We start from the raw sequence: 15,847 nt of genomic DNA, 5'->3' as shown, positions 1-15,847 counted from the left end.
GCACCACCACACAGATCACTTTCACACGGGCTTTATTGCACTCCATCTGCCTCCCCCAGCCCAGGGGGGACCGGGAAGGTGGGGCTGGTCCAGCGTGAGCTCGGTCCCAGCTCCTGGGGCCAGTCCCAGCTCCCGGGGTCCCTCCCAGCTCCTGGGAGCAGTCCCAGCTCCTGGGGCCGGTCCCAGCTCCTGGGGTCCCATCCCAGCTCCTGGGGCCAGTCCCAGCTCCTGGGGCCAGTCCCAGTTCCTGGGGCCGGTCCCAGCTCCTGGGGTCCCATCCCAGCTCCCAGTGCAGGTCCCAGCTCCCGGGGCCGGTCCCAGCTCCCAGTGCAGGCTCAGCTCTCGGGGCCAGGCGCGTTCTCCCGCTCACGGCGGTGCTGGAGCATCCTCTGGACGCGGACACTGCACAGGTACCCGGCGTACACCGTCAGCAGCATCATGGAGCCCGAGAACGCCTTGTAGCCAAAGTCTGCCAGCTGCTTTTTGGACACCATGGCTGCACCTGTGAGAGAGACACAGAATCCCAGGATAGTCAGGGTTGGAAGGAACCTCTGGAGATCATCCAGTCCAATCCCCTGTGTCCAGGAAGGGTCACCCAGAGCAGGTGACGCTGGAACATGTCCAGGTGGGCTTAGGGTGTCTGCAGAAAGGGAGACTCCCATGACTCTGTGGAGCTCTTCCAATGCTCTGCCCCCCTCCATGGAAAGTTCTTCCTCATGTTGAGGTGCAACTTCTTGTGGTTTAGTTTCTGACTCTTGCTCCTCGTCCTGTGTCTGGGCATCACCAGAAGAGGCTGGCATCATCCTCTGACCTCTTGGAAATATTTTAATGTATTAATAAGATCCCGGCTCAGTCTTCTCTCCAGACTAACCCAGCCCAGCTCCCAGAGTCTCTCCTCAGAGAGATGCTCCAGATCCCTCAACATCTTTGTGGGCTGCACTGGACTATCTGCAGCAGCTCCTTGTCTGTCCTGTTGTGAGGAGCCCAGAACTGGGCAGATCGCTCTGGATGTGCCTCTCTAAGGCCAAGGGGCAGGATCCCCTCCCTGACCTGCTGGCCACGCTCTTCTTGATGGATCCCAGGATCCCATTGCTACTTGGGGCTATTCCTCCAGAGGTGCACGATCCTTGCTAGCCTCATTAGATTATTATAATTAATCATTAGGTTTCTCTTCGGCCAGTTCTCCGTGATGGAGGCCCTGCTGAATGGCAGCACATCCTTAGGGTGGATCAGCCCCACATTTCATATCTTCAGCAGCCCCGTTCAGGGTACAAACGATCCTTTCATCCAGGTCGGTGATGAACACGGTGAATGAACCCGGGCCCAGCAGCGGTCCCTGGTGAAATCACTGACTGCCGGCCCGCAGGAAGGCGGCGGTGAGCGGGGCCGGGGGCGTGGATTCGCCCGGTGCCCCGTCCATCATCCCGTCCCTCGGGATTCACCGCTCCCGTCCCGTCCCGTCCCGTCCCTCAGGACTCACCGCTCCCATCCCGTCCCGTCCCTCAGGACTCACCGCTCCCCTCCCATCCCGTCCCGTCCCGTCCCTCAGGACTCACCGCTCCCTTCCCGCTCCTCCGCGCTGCCGGCCCGCGTCACGTGGCGCCGGGCGGTCACGTGTGCCGCTGTCACGTGCGCCGCGGTCACGTGTGGCCGGCGGCGGGCGCGGGAAGCGCGCGCGGTGCCCTCAGCGCCCCCTGGCGGCCCCCCCCCAGTCTCCCCCTCAGGAGCCGCTCCCGCCGCCATCGCCGCCGCCTCGGGCCCCGCGGCGCAGCCTGCACGGGCCTCCCTGCACGACGCGGTTCTCCCTGTCTGAGGTGCGGCTCCGGGAGCCCCGCAAGGGATAGTCTTTGACCGCGCATGGATGGAGCAGAGGCACTCCGGGCCCTGCTGCAGCCCTGAGGCGCGGCGGCGCGGTGCCATCCCGATGGTCAAGGTGGCTTCACAAGGGTTCTGGTGCCATCCTGAGGGTCCCAGTTCCATTCCAAGGGCCCTGGTGCGTGGCCAGGGTCCCAGTGTGCCCCCAACCCAGGGTTCAACGGGCCGTGTTCCCCCACATCCCCTCCTGTCCCTGCTGTGGCAGCTGCTCCCCTCCCGGAGCTCCTTTCCAGCCTTTGAACTCTGCTGTCCCAGCCCTGCTCCGTCCCTCGAGCTCCAGAGCTGCCAGGATCTCCAGCAGGAGCTCCCAGGGCTGCGGCGCTGGGATGTGCTGAGCCTGCAGAACATAATTCCAAATGGCGAAGGGAAGACTTTTTATAGCTCAGGAAATCCAGCTCCAGCGTGGTGTGTTTAAAAGCATGAGATTGATGTGCTGGTCTTCCCATGTGAGACCTGGGACCCTCAGCAAGGGACTCGGGCATTTCCAGGGTCAAAGAAACATGGACAAGGGGGATGCACAAAGCATTTCCATGGCAGAGGAGCTCCCAGCTAAACACAAATCCCTGCTGGATTCTGCTGCAGCTCCAGGCAGGTGCTGACAGGAGTTTGTGCAAGAGCAGAGCTCAGGGACCTTCTGCATGAGCCTCATATCCAAACACTTGGATTCCTGAAGCCCTTGAAGACAAAGAGAACTACAAGTCGTGCCAGCCCTGCAGGAACACGCTGGACTTCCTTTATCCTCCCTCCAAGCTCAATAAAGCTCCTCAGCAGAGGAAGCCGTGTCGGCTCCCCCCACACGACAGTTCTGCTGAATTTAAAGGTCACAGAGTGCCTGCTGAGAAAACGTGGCTAATAAAAGGCACAGAAACAAGTGCAGTGCCAGCAGATTAAATTCCCCTTGTAAGACACCAAGCAGAGGGTTCAGAGCCCTGGAAAGGTCACTCAGTACGGGGCTCCTTTAAAGACACACAGGCACAAGGCGAACTTGGGAAAAGCAGCTGGGAAGAGATGAATAAAATCCCACAGTGTGTCCTGGGAAGCCCAAACATCAGAGGAGGGGAGGCCTGGGGCGTGTGGGGCACAGTGGGGTCCTGGCCTGGCTCCTGCAGGCTCCAGGTGAGGGGGACCCAGCTCAATGTTGCAGTCCCAACCCACCATTGTACTTTGGCCAAATTTTAATCCTGGAACCGTTGCTGAGACAAAGCAAGTGGGACACTGTGTGACGTTGTGGCTAAACAGGGACGTACAGGGACATTCTTGCTGTTTCTGGGACAGCACAGGAGGGTGCAGAGCCAGGAGGGAACCGGCAGTGCCCTGTTCTGAGCACTCAGCAAGTCCAGCAGGCACCAACCCAGCGACAGCGACGGACTGGAGCCGCAGAACAAGGAGAGCATCTCCTATCTCTCCACGTTTATTGTTATTTTAAAGGTACACTGTTAATCAGAGACCCCTTGGCTCTGGGACTTGAATGGGGGAGAACAGGGAGCCCTTCAGCATTCCAACCTTCCAGCCCAGGTAGGGTCAGTGACCGCTGGGCATGCTGGCCTGAGCAAACACCACCAGCTTCAGAGGAGCAGAGGGACATGTGGCACCCAGCTGGACAAGGGGCAAATTTCAAAGGTTCAGTGTGAGGCCCAAGACTTCTGTCCTGTCCTGGGATTGTTGGACATCTCCGTGTACCTGTTGTGGATCATATGCTTATTCCTGCCCCTGTGCCAGTGGGCAAGCTTGCAGCATCCCCACATGAGGGAAAGTGTGAGACCTCCTTCAGCTCCTGGACAGCCACACAGAGTGGTCTAAAGCGAGCAAGAGGAAGGCAAAGTGTGGCTGTGGAGCATTTACTGAGCAGCAACATGACTTGGGTGCCTTGTGCTGACACACCTGCCTGCTGTGCAGGTACGAGGCAGGGTCACACCAGCTGCTCACACAGACTCAAAGGCAGTTGGTCCCTGCAGTGCCAAGCCCCAGAGGACAAACAGACAGGGAGAGAGGTCAGCGGGCATGGAATTAGTACAGGCAAACCTGTGACAACAGGGAGCTCCCAGGGCTGATAAAGAGAGCAAAAGCTCTAAATTAACAAGCTCCAGCGTGTTCCTGGGTCAGCAGGAGCAGCTGGGGGAAAGCAGCACATGGCCGGGTGGCAAGGAATGCCATTGTCTGTGCTGGTGCTGCTCAGAAAGATCCTCAGCACCTCTGGAAGCTCCACTCACCAGGTGGAGACTGGCAGGGGACTGTGCCCTCTCCACCAGACAGGGAATGCAAAAGCAGCAGCAGGTAGGGAAGAGCTGATGTCACCCAGAGTGGCCCCATGGGGCTAAGAGGGAGGAACTGGGACACTGTTTTCCCTTCCAGGCAGTGCCCAGCCCTTATCTATCATGATGGCCTGGCAGAGTCCTTCTCAGAGCTGAACCCACCGTGAGGAAGTGGAAGGAGGAAGATGCTCAGCCCTGCTCAGGGCAGACCTTAGACGACAGCAGCAATTAAACGAGCCCTTCAGAGACAGAAAGAGGTCAGCAGGTACCTCTGTGCCAGGCTCAGTGTCCAGGGCAGTGTCCAGGGCTGGGGAAGGGAACCTCTGCTCTTAGAGCAGTCTGCAAAGGCTCCCAGGAGACCTGGACTCCTTCCAAGGCTGTGGCAGCAGATGAGGTTGGTGTGGGCAGGAGCTCTCAGCACAGCTCGGCAGGGCCCGTGGTCTGCAGAGACCCTTACATGTGCTCAGGGTGGTTCTGCAGACACGTGATGAAGTCAGTGACGGGTTTTCCCTCGTAGCAGATCCGATAGACAGCCGTGAAGAGGGGGAACCTGTGGGCAGGCAAAGAAAGTCACCACAGATGGCAGAGTCAGAGCACCTCGATCTCTGTCATGGCACTGTGCTGTGTCCAACAGGCCACTCCTGCCCAGCTGGTGTGACGTGGGCAGTGCAGAGACACCAAGGGGGCTTTCCCCTCCTGCTGCTCCTGGAAAGGTCCCAGCCCCACCCCAACGAAGCACAGAGATTCCAGCACTCACTTCTCCACTACATTCTTGCTCTTGAGGATTCGATGCAGCTCAGCAGATGTCTGGGGACCCTGCAGCTTCTGCCCATTCAGCATCTCCTTCTCCAGCTGCTCGATGGACTGAAACAACCCAGCAGTGAGGAGATGGGCCTGCAGCCCCACTGCTGCACCACGTTCCTGCCCCAGAGCTGGGCTGCAGTGCTAGCCAAGCACAGGTCCCACAGCACTAACTGGGATCACCTCCCAGTGCTCACCAGGCTGATGCAGGGATCACAGGAATATCCTCAGCTGGAAGGGACCCACAAGGATCATGCAGTCATACTCCTGGCCCCACACAGACACCCCAACAATCCCACCCTGTGCCTGAGAGTGTTGTCCAAAAGCCCTTCGAGCTCTGGCAGCCTTGGAGAACCTGTTCAGTGCCCGACCACCCTCTGGTTGAAGAACATTTTCCAGCCTAAACCTCCTGTGACACAACTTCATCCACACAGGTATCAGTGTCAGCGCTTCCAGCTCTGCTCACCTTCCCAGTCTTGGCAAAAGCCTCGGCGACCTTGCGGTTGCGGCCCCCATAGCAGGTGGTGATGAGGTCAGCAATGCCACAGCTCTCCAGGAAGGTGGTGGAGCTGACAGGGCCCTTACAGAAGATTTTGGCAAAGCCAATCATCTCCATCAGGCCCAGGCGGATCACGGCAGCCTTTGTGTTGTCACCGTAGCCAAGCCCATCACAGAAACCAGCTCCTACAGCCACCACATTCTGGAAAACAATGGCAACGTGGAGGGATCCTGGGGCTTGGCTGCATCCAGGAGCAGCTGGTGTGATCCCAAGTACTGGCTGCTGTCTGTGCCAGTGCCCATCATCCCTTCTCCCCTGAGCTCCCTGCAGAGCCCCAGGCCCTGCTCACCAAGCTCTGCACACTCACCTTGAGAGCCCCACAGATCTCCACGGTGTCAGCTTCCTGCACCACCGACACACGGAAGTTTGGTGTCTGCATCAGGTCCTTCAGCATCTGCCCGTGCTTCATGTTCTTGCAGCCTGAGGAGACAAAGGGACGAGGAGGAAGATGATGGAGAAGACTCTGAGGTAGGTGCATGTTCTCCTGAAGGTCATCCAGTGAGAGGAACCTATTTCCCAACCAATGGACATTGCAAAACATTTGCAGGTCCACACAGAGCCAGGCACACATTACCTGACAGATAAGAAATGTTCAACTTTGGCATTCCCAGAACACAGGGACAATCCCTGCTGCTGTGTCAAGCAAGACAGAAATGACTTTTCTGAATGCTCAATAGGTTAAAGACATCTTCAAAGGCTGCTAATTTGGAGTTGGAGCTTTCTGTCCTGCTTGTCTCTGCAGGGTCCTGTGTGCTCACAGGGGTTGTGGGATCTGCTCCACCTCCCCAGCCTCCTGCCCAGTGTGTTTGCTGTTATTTAATAAAACAGACACTTTGAATGCCACGACTTCTGACCCAGCAAACGGTTCTGTTTGCTTTGGCTCTGTGCACAGTTCCCAACAGTGTAGAGGATGTTGAAACAGTCAGCAGATGAACTTGCAAGCAGCCCTGGCTGGCAATAACATGAGATCCAGGTGGGCATCCTGTGAAGCCCAAGGAAATCAAGGATGGAACTTATTCCTAAAGGTGCCCACCCCTTTCATTTGTGCCAGGCAGCTGCCTGATGCCAGGCCCACGCTGGCAGGAACTTTTAGCTACATGAATCCATTGCTAATGAAGTGAGTGATCCCATCACAAACCCTGGGAATGAGCTCAGGCAGCTCCCATGGAGTCTCCTCTCTTCCCAGGGAGTTTGAGCTGCACCGTACTCCGCCCTTTGCCTCTTCCTGCTCATCACAAATGAAAGCTGGTAATGAGGAGGGATGTTGGCTCCTTACCGATGGTGGTTTCACAGAACTTTTCTTCTGCCACTTCCTTGGCAATATTGGCCCCCATGAGCACGTTCATTTCTATTCCCAGTTTCTCGTGGATGATGTCTGAGATCAGCCTCAGCCCATCTGGTCCTTCATCCACACCCTGGGAGGCAGCAAGGAACAGAGATCACAGAATCATAGGCTGGGAAAGATCTCTAAGGACATTGAGTCCAACCTTTGACTAAACACCCCCTTGCCAAGCAGACCATGAGCACTGGTCCCTGCTGGACACCTGCCCTGCATCCCAACCCCACCATTCCCTGTGCTGCAGTGCTCCGACTGATCCTGATGTGCAGAGCTGTGCTCTGCTCCTCTCAGCAGAGATCCCCCCTATGCCCTCACCCTGCTCCACCAACACCTCCAAATCCCCACAAAGACTCTGCCCCACTTCCCCCCACTGCCCATTTCTGCTCCCAAATCCCCGGATTCCCTCAGCAGCCACTCCAAGCCAGGCTATTTCCAGCTCCCCTGGCGAGTGCTGCTCCTGCTCACACCTTGATGAGCGACATCCCAACCGCCTCTTTTTTCACGTGGCCCTTGAGCTGGTCACAGACTTTGCCGATGAACTGGTGGGGCACCACGAACAGGAGGACATCAGCCCCTGCACAGGCTTTGAGCAGGTCTGGCTCTGCCACCTGAATAGAGCGTGACTGTTATTAGGGACTGGGAAACTGGAAGGGAAGGAAGGGCCCAAAGTCACCATGCCGAGGTCCCTGCCAGAGCTGGCAGGACAGAGGGGCTAGAGCAGAGTGGGATGATGCCAGCTCAGAGGCAGCCACATGGCCTCCAGCCCAGCCTGTGGGATGCCAGAGCAGGAGCAAAGGTGGGCAGCGAGAGCAGCCGGGGCTGCAGCTCCTGCGAGCACAGATGAAGGTCAGTGGGAGGGCATAACTGAGCCCTGCACAGCCCGCTGCATCCCCTGCCGTCAGCTCTGCCCCTCGGAGAGACTGCTGCCAGCCCACACTCACCACGTTGGGGGGCAGCTTGTGCCCCGGCAGGTATTTGACATTCTCGTGCTCCGTGTTGATGATGTCCGTGAGCCGCCGGCCGCCCACCTCCTCCTCCAGCACCCACATGTTCACCTGGTTCTCGAAGCTGCTCAGCCGAGCCGTGTTGCTGCCGGCGATCTTGGCGATGGCCGAGCCCCTGCGAGGGCAGAGGGAGGCCGTGGCTGTGGGCACTGGGGAGCCCAGGGCACCACAGGTGACCCGCAGGGATGGGGACGGCTGGCACCGGCTACCGGGGGTGCCGAGCGGGGACAGGGGAGGACAGGGAGCCGGGTGCCCGGCGCTCACCAGTTGCCGGAGCCCACGATGCAAACCTTCTTGCCACCCATGGTGCCGGGAGCGGGGCACTGCGGGCTTGGAACCCGCCGCTGCTATTTCAAGGCTGCCCGGAGCAGGGGCGGCCCCGGCCCGCCCCCGGCCCCGCCTGCCCCGGGGGCACCGGGCACCCGCTCCAGGCACAGCCGGTGCCCGGCAGGTGCAGAGCGCTGCCCTGGAGCAGCTCAGATCCCGCAGAACCGGGAGTCATAGAATCACAGAATCATGGAATACCCCGAGCTGGAAGGGATCCACGAGGATTAGCGCGAGTCCAAGCCCTGGCCCTGCACAGGACACCCAACAATCCCACCCTGTGCCTGACAGCGTTGTCCAAACGCCCCCTGAGCTCTGGCAGGGTCAGGGTTGTGACCGTTCCCTGGGGAGCCTGTTCAGTGCCTGAGCACCCTCTAGGGGAAAATATCCTTTTCCTAATATCCATCCCATGCCCCCTGACACAGCTCCAGCCGCTGCCCCGGGTCCTGTCACTGTCCCAGAGAGCAGGGATCAGAGCTGCCCCTCGTTAGGAAGCTGCAGACCCCATGAGGCCTGTGGACTCGTGACTGCTGAGCCTTTCTGCATAAAAGCATTTCATTGTCCCCCTCTTGCTAAAAAAGTGCCATTTCCCTCCATGAAGGAGCAGGAACCACCTGGTGCAGCCCCAGGACTCAGCTCCTGCCTCCACCACAGCCCGAGGCAGCAGCAGCAGCAGCAGCAGCAGCACTTTCCTCTTCACACTGAGGATCCTTCCTTTGCCCCAGGGGCTCCCAGGTCTGCAGCAAGGCATTTACATTCTATAAACAAGCAGGGTGAAGAGAATAAATCCCCTTCTGCATAATTCTAAACCCTTGCATGTAAACTGTACTACAGTTCCCTTCCAATTCTGCCCTTCTCCCCTGGGATGTCCAACAGGCTGCCACAACCCAGCTAAGTGGACACGGGGCAGTTCAGGATTTATTAGCACTGGCCTCTGGATTTCCAGTTTTGCTCAAGTTACTTTGTTTACCACAAAAGCACTTTGCAAAGGTTTAGCAGAGTCTGCAAGCTGGGAGATCCCTCCATGAAGGGCTCGCTATAAAAGGCCAAAATATGAAGAACATTTTCTCCCCAGTCACTCAACCCTGCTGGCTTTGAAAAGAAAGCAGAGATAATCCTGTCCCTTCCCTGGGAGTCACCAGGCTCATCCCCCATGGCAGCTGGGAGAGTGAGAGCTGTCAGCATGGAAGGAGGAGGACAGCTTCCTTCACAGGAGTCTTTTATTAAAACTGGGTGACGTCTACAAGGATACAGTACAAAAAAAAAAATTTGGTCCATGGAAAAAACCGTAATATTCAGTTAAGAAAAGCAGTTACTCTGCAACAGCTACGTTTTGTCTACGTAGGACTCAGCATCCCTCCTGTGGGAGTACCCTGAGGAGCCAGGGGCTGCTCCTCCAGCACCAAGACCTTCACCCCAGTACCACAGAGGAGCATTTCAGAAGGGCAAAGGAGAGGGGAAGTCGAGAGTCTATTACTCACAGACATGTAGTAACACAGACACAAGGAGTAGTAGGGCCACCCAGGTGCTCCAACTCACAGCAGCCTCCCCAGCCACACTGAACTGGGCGAGGGCTCATCAGTAACATGATCCTGCAGCTATTCCAAGAGTCCATCCAACTTTTGAGTCCATTTGCATTATAGTCCCGAGCAGAAACACTGGGATCGGGGTGAAGAGGAGCTGTTTAATTCTCCTAAGCCTGACCACCAGTAACTCATTCCAGGAGGAGGCATCAGAGCTGCTACTCCTCACAGTGGAGAAAATCTATTTGTACATTCCTGAACCATGCTGGGCCCTATGGCAGCCCCACAGCCTAAAACTTGACTAAAAACCACAGGAGCTTCAGCAATGAAACACCTGCTAACTCACATATGCTTGGAAAAAAAAATCTCCATTTCCAAGGGCTGTCCTGTTACACCCCTGGATCCACAAGAAGGAGCCTCTGGTCCCCACAGCAAGTGACACAGGACAACTGTCCCAAAGGAATGAGCCTACAACACTGTCCCTGCAGAATTCCAGGCAGCTGCTGCATCTCCTCTCCCTGCTCCAGGGATAACAAGCAGCCACGTGGTTTGCTGGAACCCACTTGTAGGTGTTTGAAGTGCAGAGCGCTGCATCACTCCAACGCTTCCACATCCCTGCAGGAAGCCAACGCCTCGTGTCCCTGTGATCCCAGCCTAGGACAGTCCATCACAGGAAACGAAGGGAACGGGGCAGGGAAGAAGGGAGAAGGGGAAGAAGCAATTCTCTACACAGTTCAGTAACTTCCTCAAGGAGGAGAGTGACCTATGAGGCAGCCCAGTGCAGCAGCACCCTCCGAGGAGGGGGTGAGGGCAGGGAGGTATGTCAGCTCATGGCATCCTGCCCACAACAGCGCCTGGCACGGGCTGTAAAACGTGGCAGGGAAGAGCCCAGCCACACCTTAAAGCAGAGCCAGGCTTCAGAGCCAGCTCTGAGTGCCCAGCCAGATGATGGCTGGGGAGGAATGGGCTGAGAGAAGGCTCTGAGTAACTCTGGCTACCGGGGACACTACGGGCAGTGCGGGGTCGTGGGAACGCTCGTGGAAGCCTTGGGACTGACAAGGCAACAGTCAGGAAGAAAACCAGGTAGAAATGTGTGCTCATTGGAGCCTGTCTGCTTGCCCCAGGTGTGCTGGACTTGCCCCAGCAGGGACAATGCCAGGATGAATAACGTGGGCCTCGCTGCCAGAGTGGGATTCGGTGAGCTGGAACAGTGGCTCTGCAGCTCTGTGTCCACAAACAGCTGTGATGCTTCTGCCTGGGGAGGAGCAGAGCAGCTTATGTATTCCGGATTCCCAAGGCCTGCTCCAGTTCCTGCCGTCTCTGCTGCACCTGCAAGAGGAGCCGAGTTGCAGCATTAACACCCTCGGTGCTGCAGCACCAGAGCACCCAGTTAACACCAGAGCAGCTGGGAAAGGGGAGCTCAAAGCGGGAGCAAGATGCAGCCAGCACCTTTCCCCAGCACTGTGTGCCCAGGGAGTGACAGGCACAGAGAGGGACCCCTGCTTAGGGATGCTCACCTTGGAGTAGAAGTATCGGCACACGGCTTCCTGCGCCCACGGCTGGAAGTAGAACTCGGCTCTGCGCTCCTCCTCGGGATTCCCAACGACATCAGTCATTGTCTGGGGAGCACAAAGGCACAACAGCTCAGAGAGTGCAAAAGCTCTGGCTGTGCTGAGCAAACCCACCCCCTTCCCTTTCCTCACAGACATCTCAGTGCACTCAGGTCAGCTCCTCATGCCTGACTCAAATCCCAGCCTCGTTTTCCGAGGAGGAAATTCTCTCCTTCTCTCTGTGGGAGCTCATTCTAATGAGGGAAGTGTGTGAACTGGACCACCTTCCACACAAGACAAAGCTTTTACCTTCAAATCCCGGCACTGGGACTGGAGCCAGTCGTTGATGAAGCCCTGAGGATCTCGGGCAAAGCTCAGCATGAACTCACGCTGTGTCTTCAGCTGGTTGATGGTCTCAATTGTTTCGTGGATCTGAAGGAGACAAACACAGAATGGAACTGCTGAACAGGGGAGAAGTCAGAAACATCAAGGGATCAAACACATGAAGGAAAATTCTTACACTCTCTAGCTGACTTAGACTTACAAAGATTTTCAGCTCTCAGTTTCCTGCTCCAAATGTTACCAACATTCCCACAGACTGTTTGCTTTAAAAATTACACTTCCAGGTACAGCCACATGTTTGTAAACACGGCTCATCCCACTGCAGCTTCCAAACGACAGAACACTCCTGTCCTGTCCAGAGACACATCCCTGCCCAGCAGCAAGGAGAGCAGACCTGAAGGAGCTTTTCCTACCTTGTTATCCAGAGCAGCAATTTCCTGTTGACTGGCTGTGGAGAGCAGAAAGGAATTCATCTGAGTCTTCAGGGTGTCGTCCACCTCCACGTCAATGTCATAGCAGGCTGTTTTCTTCTGGTCATTTGGGTCAACACTGGGGACATCCACAAGAAGCCAAAATCAGGGAGTAGCTCCAGAAAGGAGGCAAAATCTGGGACCAGTTCAAGAAAGCAGTAAATGCAGCTCCTCTGGGATGCTGCAGCAAACAGACTGCAGGCAGGGACAGGGACAAGCCACAACACTGTCAGCCTCAGCCCCAAAAGTAGCAAAAGCCCACTGATGGCTTTGCAGCAAAAGAAATGATTGATTGCTCTAAGAAGGTTTCTATCCACAGCAAAGGACAGCAGGGATGTGGGAGTGCCTTTGGAAGATGGATGTGGTAATGAGAGAGGCGGCTGTTCTTGTACAAAGCAACAGTGACAGGCAACACGGGAACTGCTGCTGAAAATCAGGACATATCACACTGTCCTCCCGTGCCAGCCTCATCCATCCCTCCCCATCCTTCCTGGAAACAGGAACTCACGTGGAGCAGCCTCACCTGATCACATGATTGATGATGATCGGTTCGGGGGGCATCAGCAAGGCGTGAAGCCTTTGTGGGATTTCAGAGAACTTCATCCGCTGCGACTCAAATATCTGTGACAGAGACAGGGCTGAGGGACGAGCAGGGGCTCAGTGCAGCCACCCCTGGCTGCCCACACAGGGAAAACGACCCAGGTGCTGCTGTTCCAGCCCCGCCATTGCTCACCTGCTGCAGGTACTTGTCACAGATGACAAACTCCCGCTCGTGGGGGTCCTGCAGCTTGTGGGTCTTGATGTACTGCCACAGGGCCTGGATGATCACGGGCCGGGTCTGGGTGTGGATGCCCAGAAGCCGAGCCAGGCGTGGATCCAGCTTGAACTGGGGAGGCTGAACAAAGCACAGAGAGGTGAGGCAGCCCCAGACGCAGGTAATGGTGCATGCCCAGCACTGCTGCTCCCAGCACGGAATCATGGAACGGTTTGGGTTGGGAAAATCCTTAAAGAAATCTCATTTCACCCCCTGCCATGGGTAGGGACACCTCCCACCATCCCAGGCTGCTCCCAGCCCTGTCCAGCCTGGCCTTGGGCACTTCCAGGGATGGGGCAGCCACAGCTTCTCTGGGCACCTGTGACAGAGCCTCAGTACCCCCAGAGGGAGGAATTTTTCCCCACTGTGCTACCTGGTAATCCAGCATCAGCAGGACAGTGCAGCGCACGTTCACATCGCCCGGCCTCTTCACCTGGAAGCCGTCTGTCTCCTGAGTCGTAGCAGTCCTGTGCCACTGCAATGTGAGAGCCAATTCAGAAGCTCCCCCACAAATGATTCTCCCTGCTCCCACTGCTTTGCCACTAAATCCCACTCAACTAGAGAAAGCGACAATTCTTCCTACTTAAGAGTTTGAAACAATAGTCAGTAAATTTGTTCCAACCTTCAGCAAGTGAGAGGAAGAGCCCAAGTGAGAATTCAAGAGCTCCTGACTCCCAGGAGCCTCAAGGATTCCCACCTCCCAAGTTATAAATGACACACAAACCCCACCTGCTGAAACACCAACCCACTTTTAGAGGAAACACAGCGAAAAGCAGCTCACCTCTACTAGGTGATTGTCAGGGCCATACAGGTCTTTATCAAGTTCAATGACCAGAGATTTAAAGAAGGACGAAAATTTCCTTTTCTGCTTGGTGGCATCATATTTGGACAGAGCAGACTGCAAGCAACACAGGGAGGAAGAGGGTTAGGGCAGCAAGTCTCAGCACTCAAGCACAGCCACCGTGCACGACAGCTCCTGTAAGTTCTGAACACCTGAATTCACCAACACGTGCTCAAAAATCAAGTTTCCAAGTCAGAAAGGGAAAGACTGGAGTTAAAGATGAGCTCGCAGGAGTTAAACCCCTCAGCAGTTACGTACAATGCCAGTGCCCTGGTTCTCAGAGCTGGGGACACAAGTGCCACTGAGCTGCTCTCACCAGTGATTCTCACAACTCTAAGAACTTTGGACAACCCATGTCCTGCCATGGGGGATACCCATCGGTCTCCAAGCTGGGCTCTCGGTCTCGTCACCATCAGACTCCTTGGAAAACAGAGATGAAGGAGGATATCAAGCCCCAGCTGTGCTCTCAGACACTAGGAAACTGGTTTCATTGCCAATTCCAGATCCACAGTCTCCTCTGAGGTTGGGTGCTTCCCACTTACATCCTCCAACAGCCGTCCTTCCACCCGGAGCTCCCAGGAGGCGACGGTTCCTTCGCCGTCCTCCGCGTCCGACTTGGCTGGGTTGAAGGTGTTGGAGATGAAAATGCGCAGCTTTCGCTTTTGCTACGAGAAAAAGCATCAGCTCAGCGTTAATCCTCCTGTCCTGCACAGCTTTAGCTAAAACTGAGCTCAATGTTTTCAGCTGCCTCATGCTCCCCCTCTCCTGGAGCAGAGGACAGAGGTGGTGCTGGGCCCAGTCCTTGGCTGTGTCCAGAGCACTGGGACCCCTGACATGCCACACTCACAGAGCACAACCCTTCAGTGCCCTCCTGCTGCCTCAGCTCTGCAGCCTCCAAACCCTGGATACATCCCATGGACTCCCCTACCTTGATGGGGCGTTTCAGAGCCTCCTGGATATCCAAGCGCTTCCTCATGATGGTCTGGTCCAGCTTCCTCTCAAAGGCCAACAAGTCCATGTAGGCCTGGGATTCGGGCACGAGCTCACGGATCTGCAGCCAAGCAAGGATGGAAATAAATGCTCATCAGCTCCCCAGAGTGCCCCAGGCTGCCTCACCTTCCCCGAGCCCCTCTCTGCGTCACACTCACCCGCTGTGGGAGGATTTTATCTGCCATCTTCTTCTTCTTGGCGCTGACAGGAGCAAGAGGCAAAACAGGCGTGAAAATGGGAATTCACAAACCTGCAGCTGGCCAGTGACTCCCCAGCTAGCTGGGCCCTGCTCCAGTGTGGCTAACTGCTTATCTCAATGTTCCCCACCCTCCTGAGCACTTGGAAAGGGAATTACATCTGTTTGGAAAGGGGGTTCATCCCTTGGGGAGGTGGACATGACACAACGCCCACACCAAGGGACCCTCCAGCCTCAAGCAACTTTGGATTGGCTTTTCCAGGAACAGCGTTTTAAATCCAGGATGAATTTCATTCTCACTGGGGCATCACATCAGGATGCAGGCACGTGAAATAAACTCAGCCCTACCCAGTGCTGTCCTCCAATGTCAGGGAAATGCACAAGGACCCAAGGGATGATCGAGAACTCCAAATTCCTTGACGTTGGAAAAGCCCTTCCAGACCCTTGACTCTGATCTGTCCCCGACCCCCACCTTGTCACCAGCCCAGAGCACCGAGTGCCACATCTGGAAACCTCCAGGGATGGAAACTCCACCACCTTCCTGAGCAGCCCCTTCCAACGCCCGGCAATTTCCACAAAGAAATTCCTCCTGAAGCCCAGGGAATGTCCCCTCTGCCCACGCACGCTGCTGCTGCTGCTGCTGCCCCAAGATGCTCCCATTGTCCGGGGACGCCCCGGGATGTCCCCACTCGCCGGGGATGTCCCCGTTATGCCCGGGACGCGCTCTCTCCCCGTTCTCCCCGTGCCTTACTTGTGGTTGCGGTTGGGCACCGCCTGCGGCTGCACCTGCTGGAGCTGCTGCGGCGCCGGCCGCTTGCGAGCCTGCTCCAGCCCGGCCTGCGCCAGCGCGGGCCGCACCGCGGGGCTCCCTCCGTAGCCGGGAGGACCCATGGCCGGGCCCTGCGGCGCTATGCGGCCGCCCGGCAGCATCCCGGGGCGCTGCGGAGAGAACAGAGCCGGTCAGCGC

At 56.7% G+C, this 15,847-nt stretch overlaps 3 protein-coding genes across 6 annotated transcripts; all 3 read right to left on the bottom strand.

Moving 5' to 3' along the window:
- Positions 1-15: 15 nt before the first annotated feature.
- LOC107215688 (cytochrome c oxidase assembly protein COX14 homolog) lies at positions 16-1,665 on the bottom strand. 3 transcript variants are annotated; one of them, XM_015652062.3, is made up of 2 exons: positions 1,557-1,665; positions 16-502 (listed from the first exon to the last, which is right to left on the bottom strand). In XM_015652062.3, exon 2 carries the CDS (start codon positions 492-494, stop codon positions 336-338), a length of 159 nt encoding a protein of 52 aa, XP_015507548.1. In that variant the 5' UTR covers positions 495-502; positions 1,557-1,665; the 3' UTR covers positions 16-335. The 3 variants fall into 3 exon arrangements, with proteins under 3 accessions (XP_015507548.1, XP_033376119.1, XP_033376120.1); XM_033520228.1 differs by lacking the exon at positions 1,557-1,665 and adding an exon at positions 1,481-1,520; XM_033520229.1 differs by lacking the exon at positions 1,557-1,665 and adding an exon at positions 1,443-1,461.
- Positions 1,666-3,244: 1,579 nt separating this feature from the next.
- On the bottom strand, positions 3,245-8,203 carry GPD1 (glycerol-3-phosphate dehydrogenase 1). Of its 2 annotated transcripts, XM_015652064.1 has the most exons (8): positions 8,095-8,203; positions 7,768-7,945; positions 7,294-7,434; positions 6,764-6,902; positions 5,795-5,907; positions 5,395-5,628; positions 4,885-4,991; positions 3,245-4,677 (listed from the first exon to the last, which is right to left on the bottom strand). In XM_015652064.1, exons 1-8 carry the CDS (start codon positions 8,133-8,135, stop codon positions 4,581-4,583), a joined length of 1,050 nt encoding a protein of 349 aa, XP_015507550.1. In that variant the 5' UTR covers positions 8,136-8,203; the 3' UTR covers positions 3,245-4,580. The 2 variants fall into 2 exon arrangements, with proteins under 2 accessions (XP_015507550.1, XP_033376118.1); XM_033520227.1 differs by lacking the exons at positions 3,245-4,677; positions 4,885-4,991 and adding an exon at positions 5,013-5,159.
- An 843-nt stretch (positions 8,204-9,046) lies between these two features.
- Positions 9,047-15,841, bottom strand: SMARCD1 (SWI/SNF related, matrix associated, actin dependent regulator of chromatin, subfamily d, member 1). The gene is made up of 12 exons (XM_015652063.3): positions 15,632-15,841; positions 14,843-14,885; positions 14,623-14,745; positions 14,237-14,359; positions 13,635-13,751; positions 13,227-13,328; positions 12,773-12,934; positions 12,563-12,660; positions 11,983-12,118; positions 11,537-11,659; positions 11,195-11,296; positions 9,047-11,006 (listed from the first exon to the last, which is right to left on the bottom strand). The coding sequence occupies exons 1-12, from the start codon at positions 15,808-15,810 to the stop codon at positions 10,953-10,955; spliced, it is 1,362 nt and encodes a 453-aa protein (XP_015507549.1). The 5' UTR covers positions 15,811-15,841; the 3' UTR covers positions 9,047-10,952.
- Between the last annotated feature and the right edge of the window lie 6 nt (positions 15,842-15,847).

This window comes from Parus major, linkage group LGE22 (genome assembly GCF_001522545.3).
Source record: "Parus major isolate Abel linkage group LGE22, Parus_major1.1, whole genome shotgun sequence".
Lineage (NCBI taxonomy): Eukaryota > Metazoa > Chordata > Aves > Passeriformes > Paridae > Parus > Parus major.
The sequence above is the reverse complement of the archived record's forward strand: the minus strand, read 5'-3'. Positions and strand labels throughout refer to the sequence as shown.

What these genes read in the sequence shown, in the direction of transcription:
- GPD1 (XM_015652064.1), bottom strand. Translation starts at nt 8,135, where the DNA reads ATGGGTGGCAAGAAGGTTTGCATCGTGGGCTCCGGCAACTG. An exon ending in ATCGTGGGCTCCGGCAACTG is followed by an intron (nt 7,946 to 8,094) that starts GTGAGCGCCGGG and finishes CTGCCCTCGCAG; the next exon opens with GGGCTCGGCCATCGCCAAGA. An exon ending in CTTTTGCCAAGACTGGGAAG is followed by an intron (nt 4,992 to 5,394) that starts GTGAGCAGAGCT and finishes GGGTTGTTTCAG; the next exon opens with TCCATCGAGCAGCTGGAGAA.
- LOC107215688 (XM_015652062.3), bottom strand. Translation starts at nt 494, where the DNA reads ATGGTGTCCAAAAAGCAGCTGGCAGACTTTGGCTACAAGGCGTTCTCG.
- SMARCD1 (XM_015652063.3), bottom strand. Translation starts at nt 15,810, where the DNA reads ATGCTGCCGGGCGGCCGCATAGCGCCGCAGGGCCCGGCCATGGGTCCT. An exon ending in CTCTGAAACGCCCCATCAAG is followed by an intron (nt 14,360 to 14,622) that starts GTAGGGGAGTCC and finishes TTTTTCTCGTAG; the next exon opens with CAAAAGCGAAAGCTGCGCAT. An exon ending in CTGACAATCACCTAGTAGAG is followed by an intron (nt 13,329 to 13,634) that starts GTGAGCTGCTTT and finishes CTCACATTGCAG; the next exon opens with TGGCACAGGACTGCTACGAC.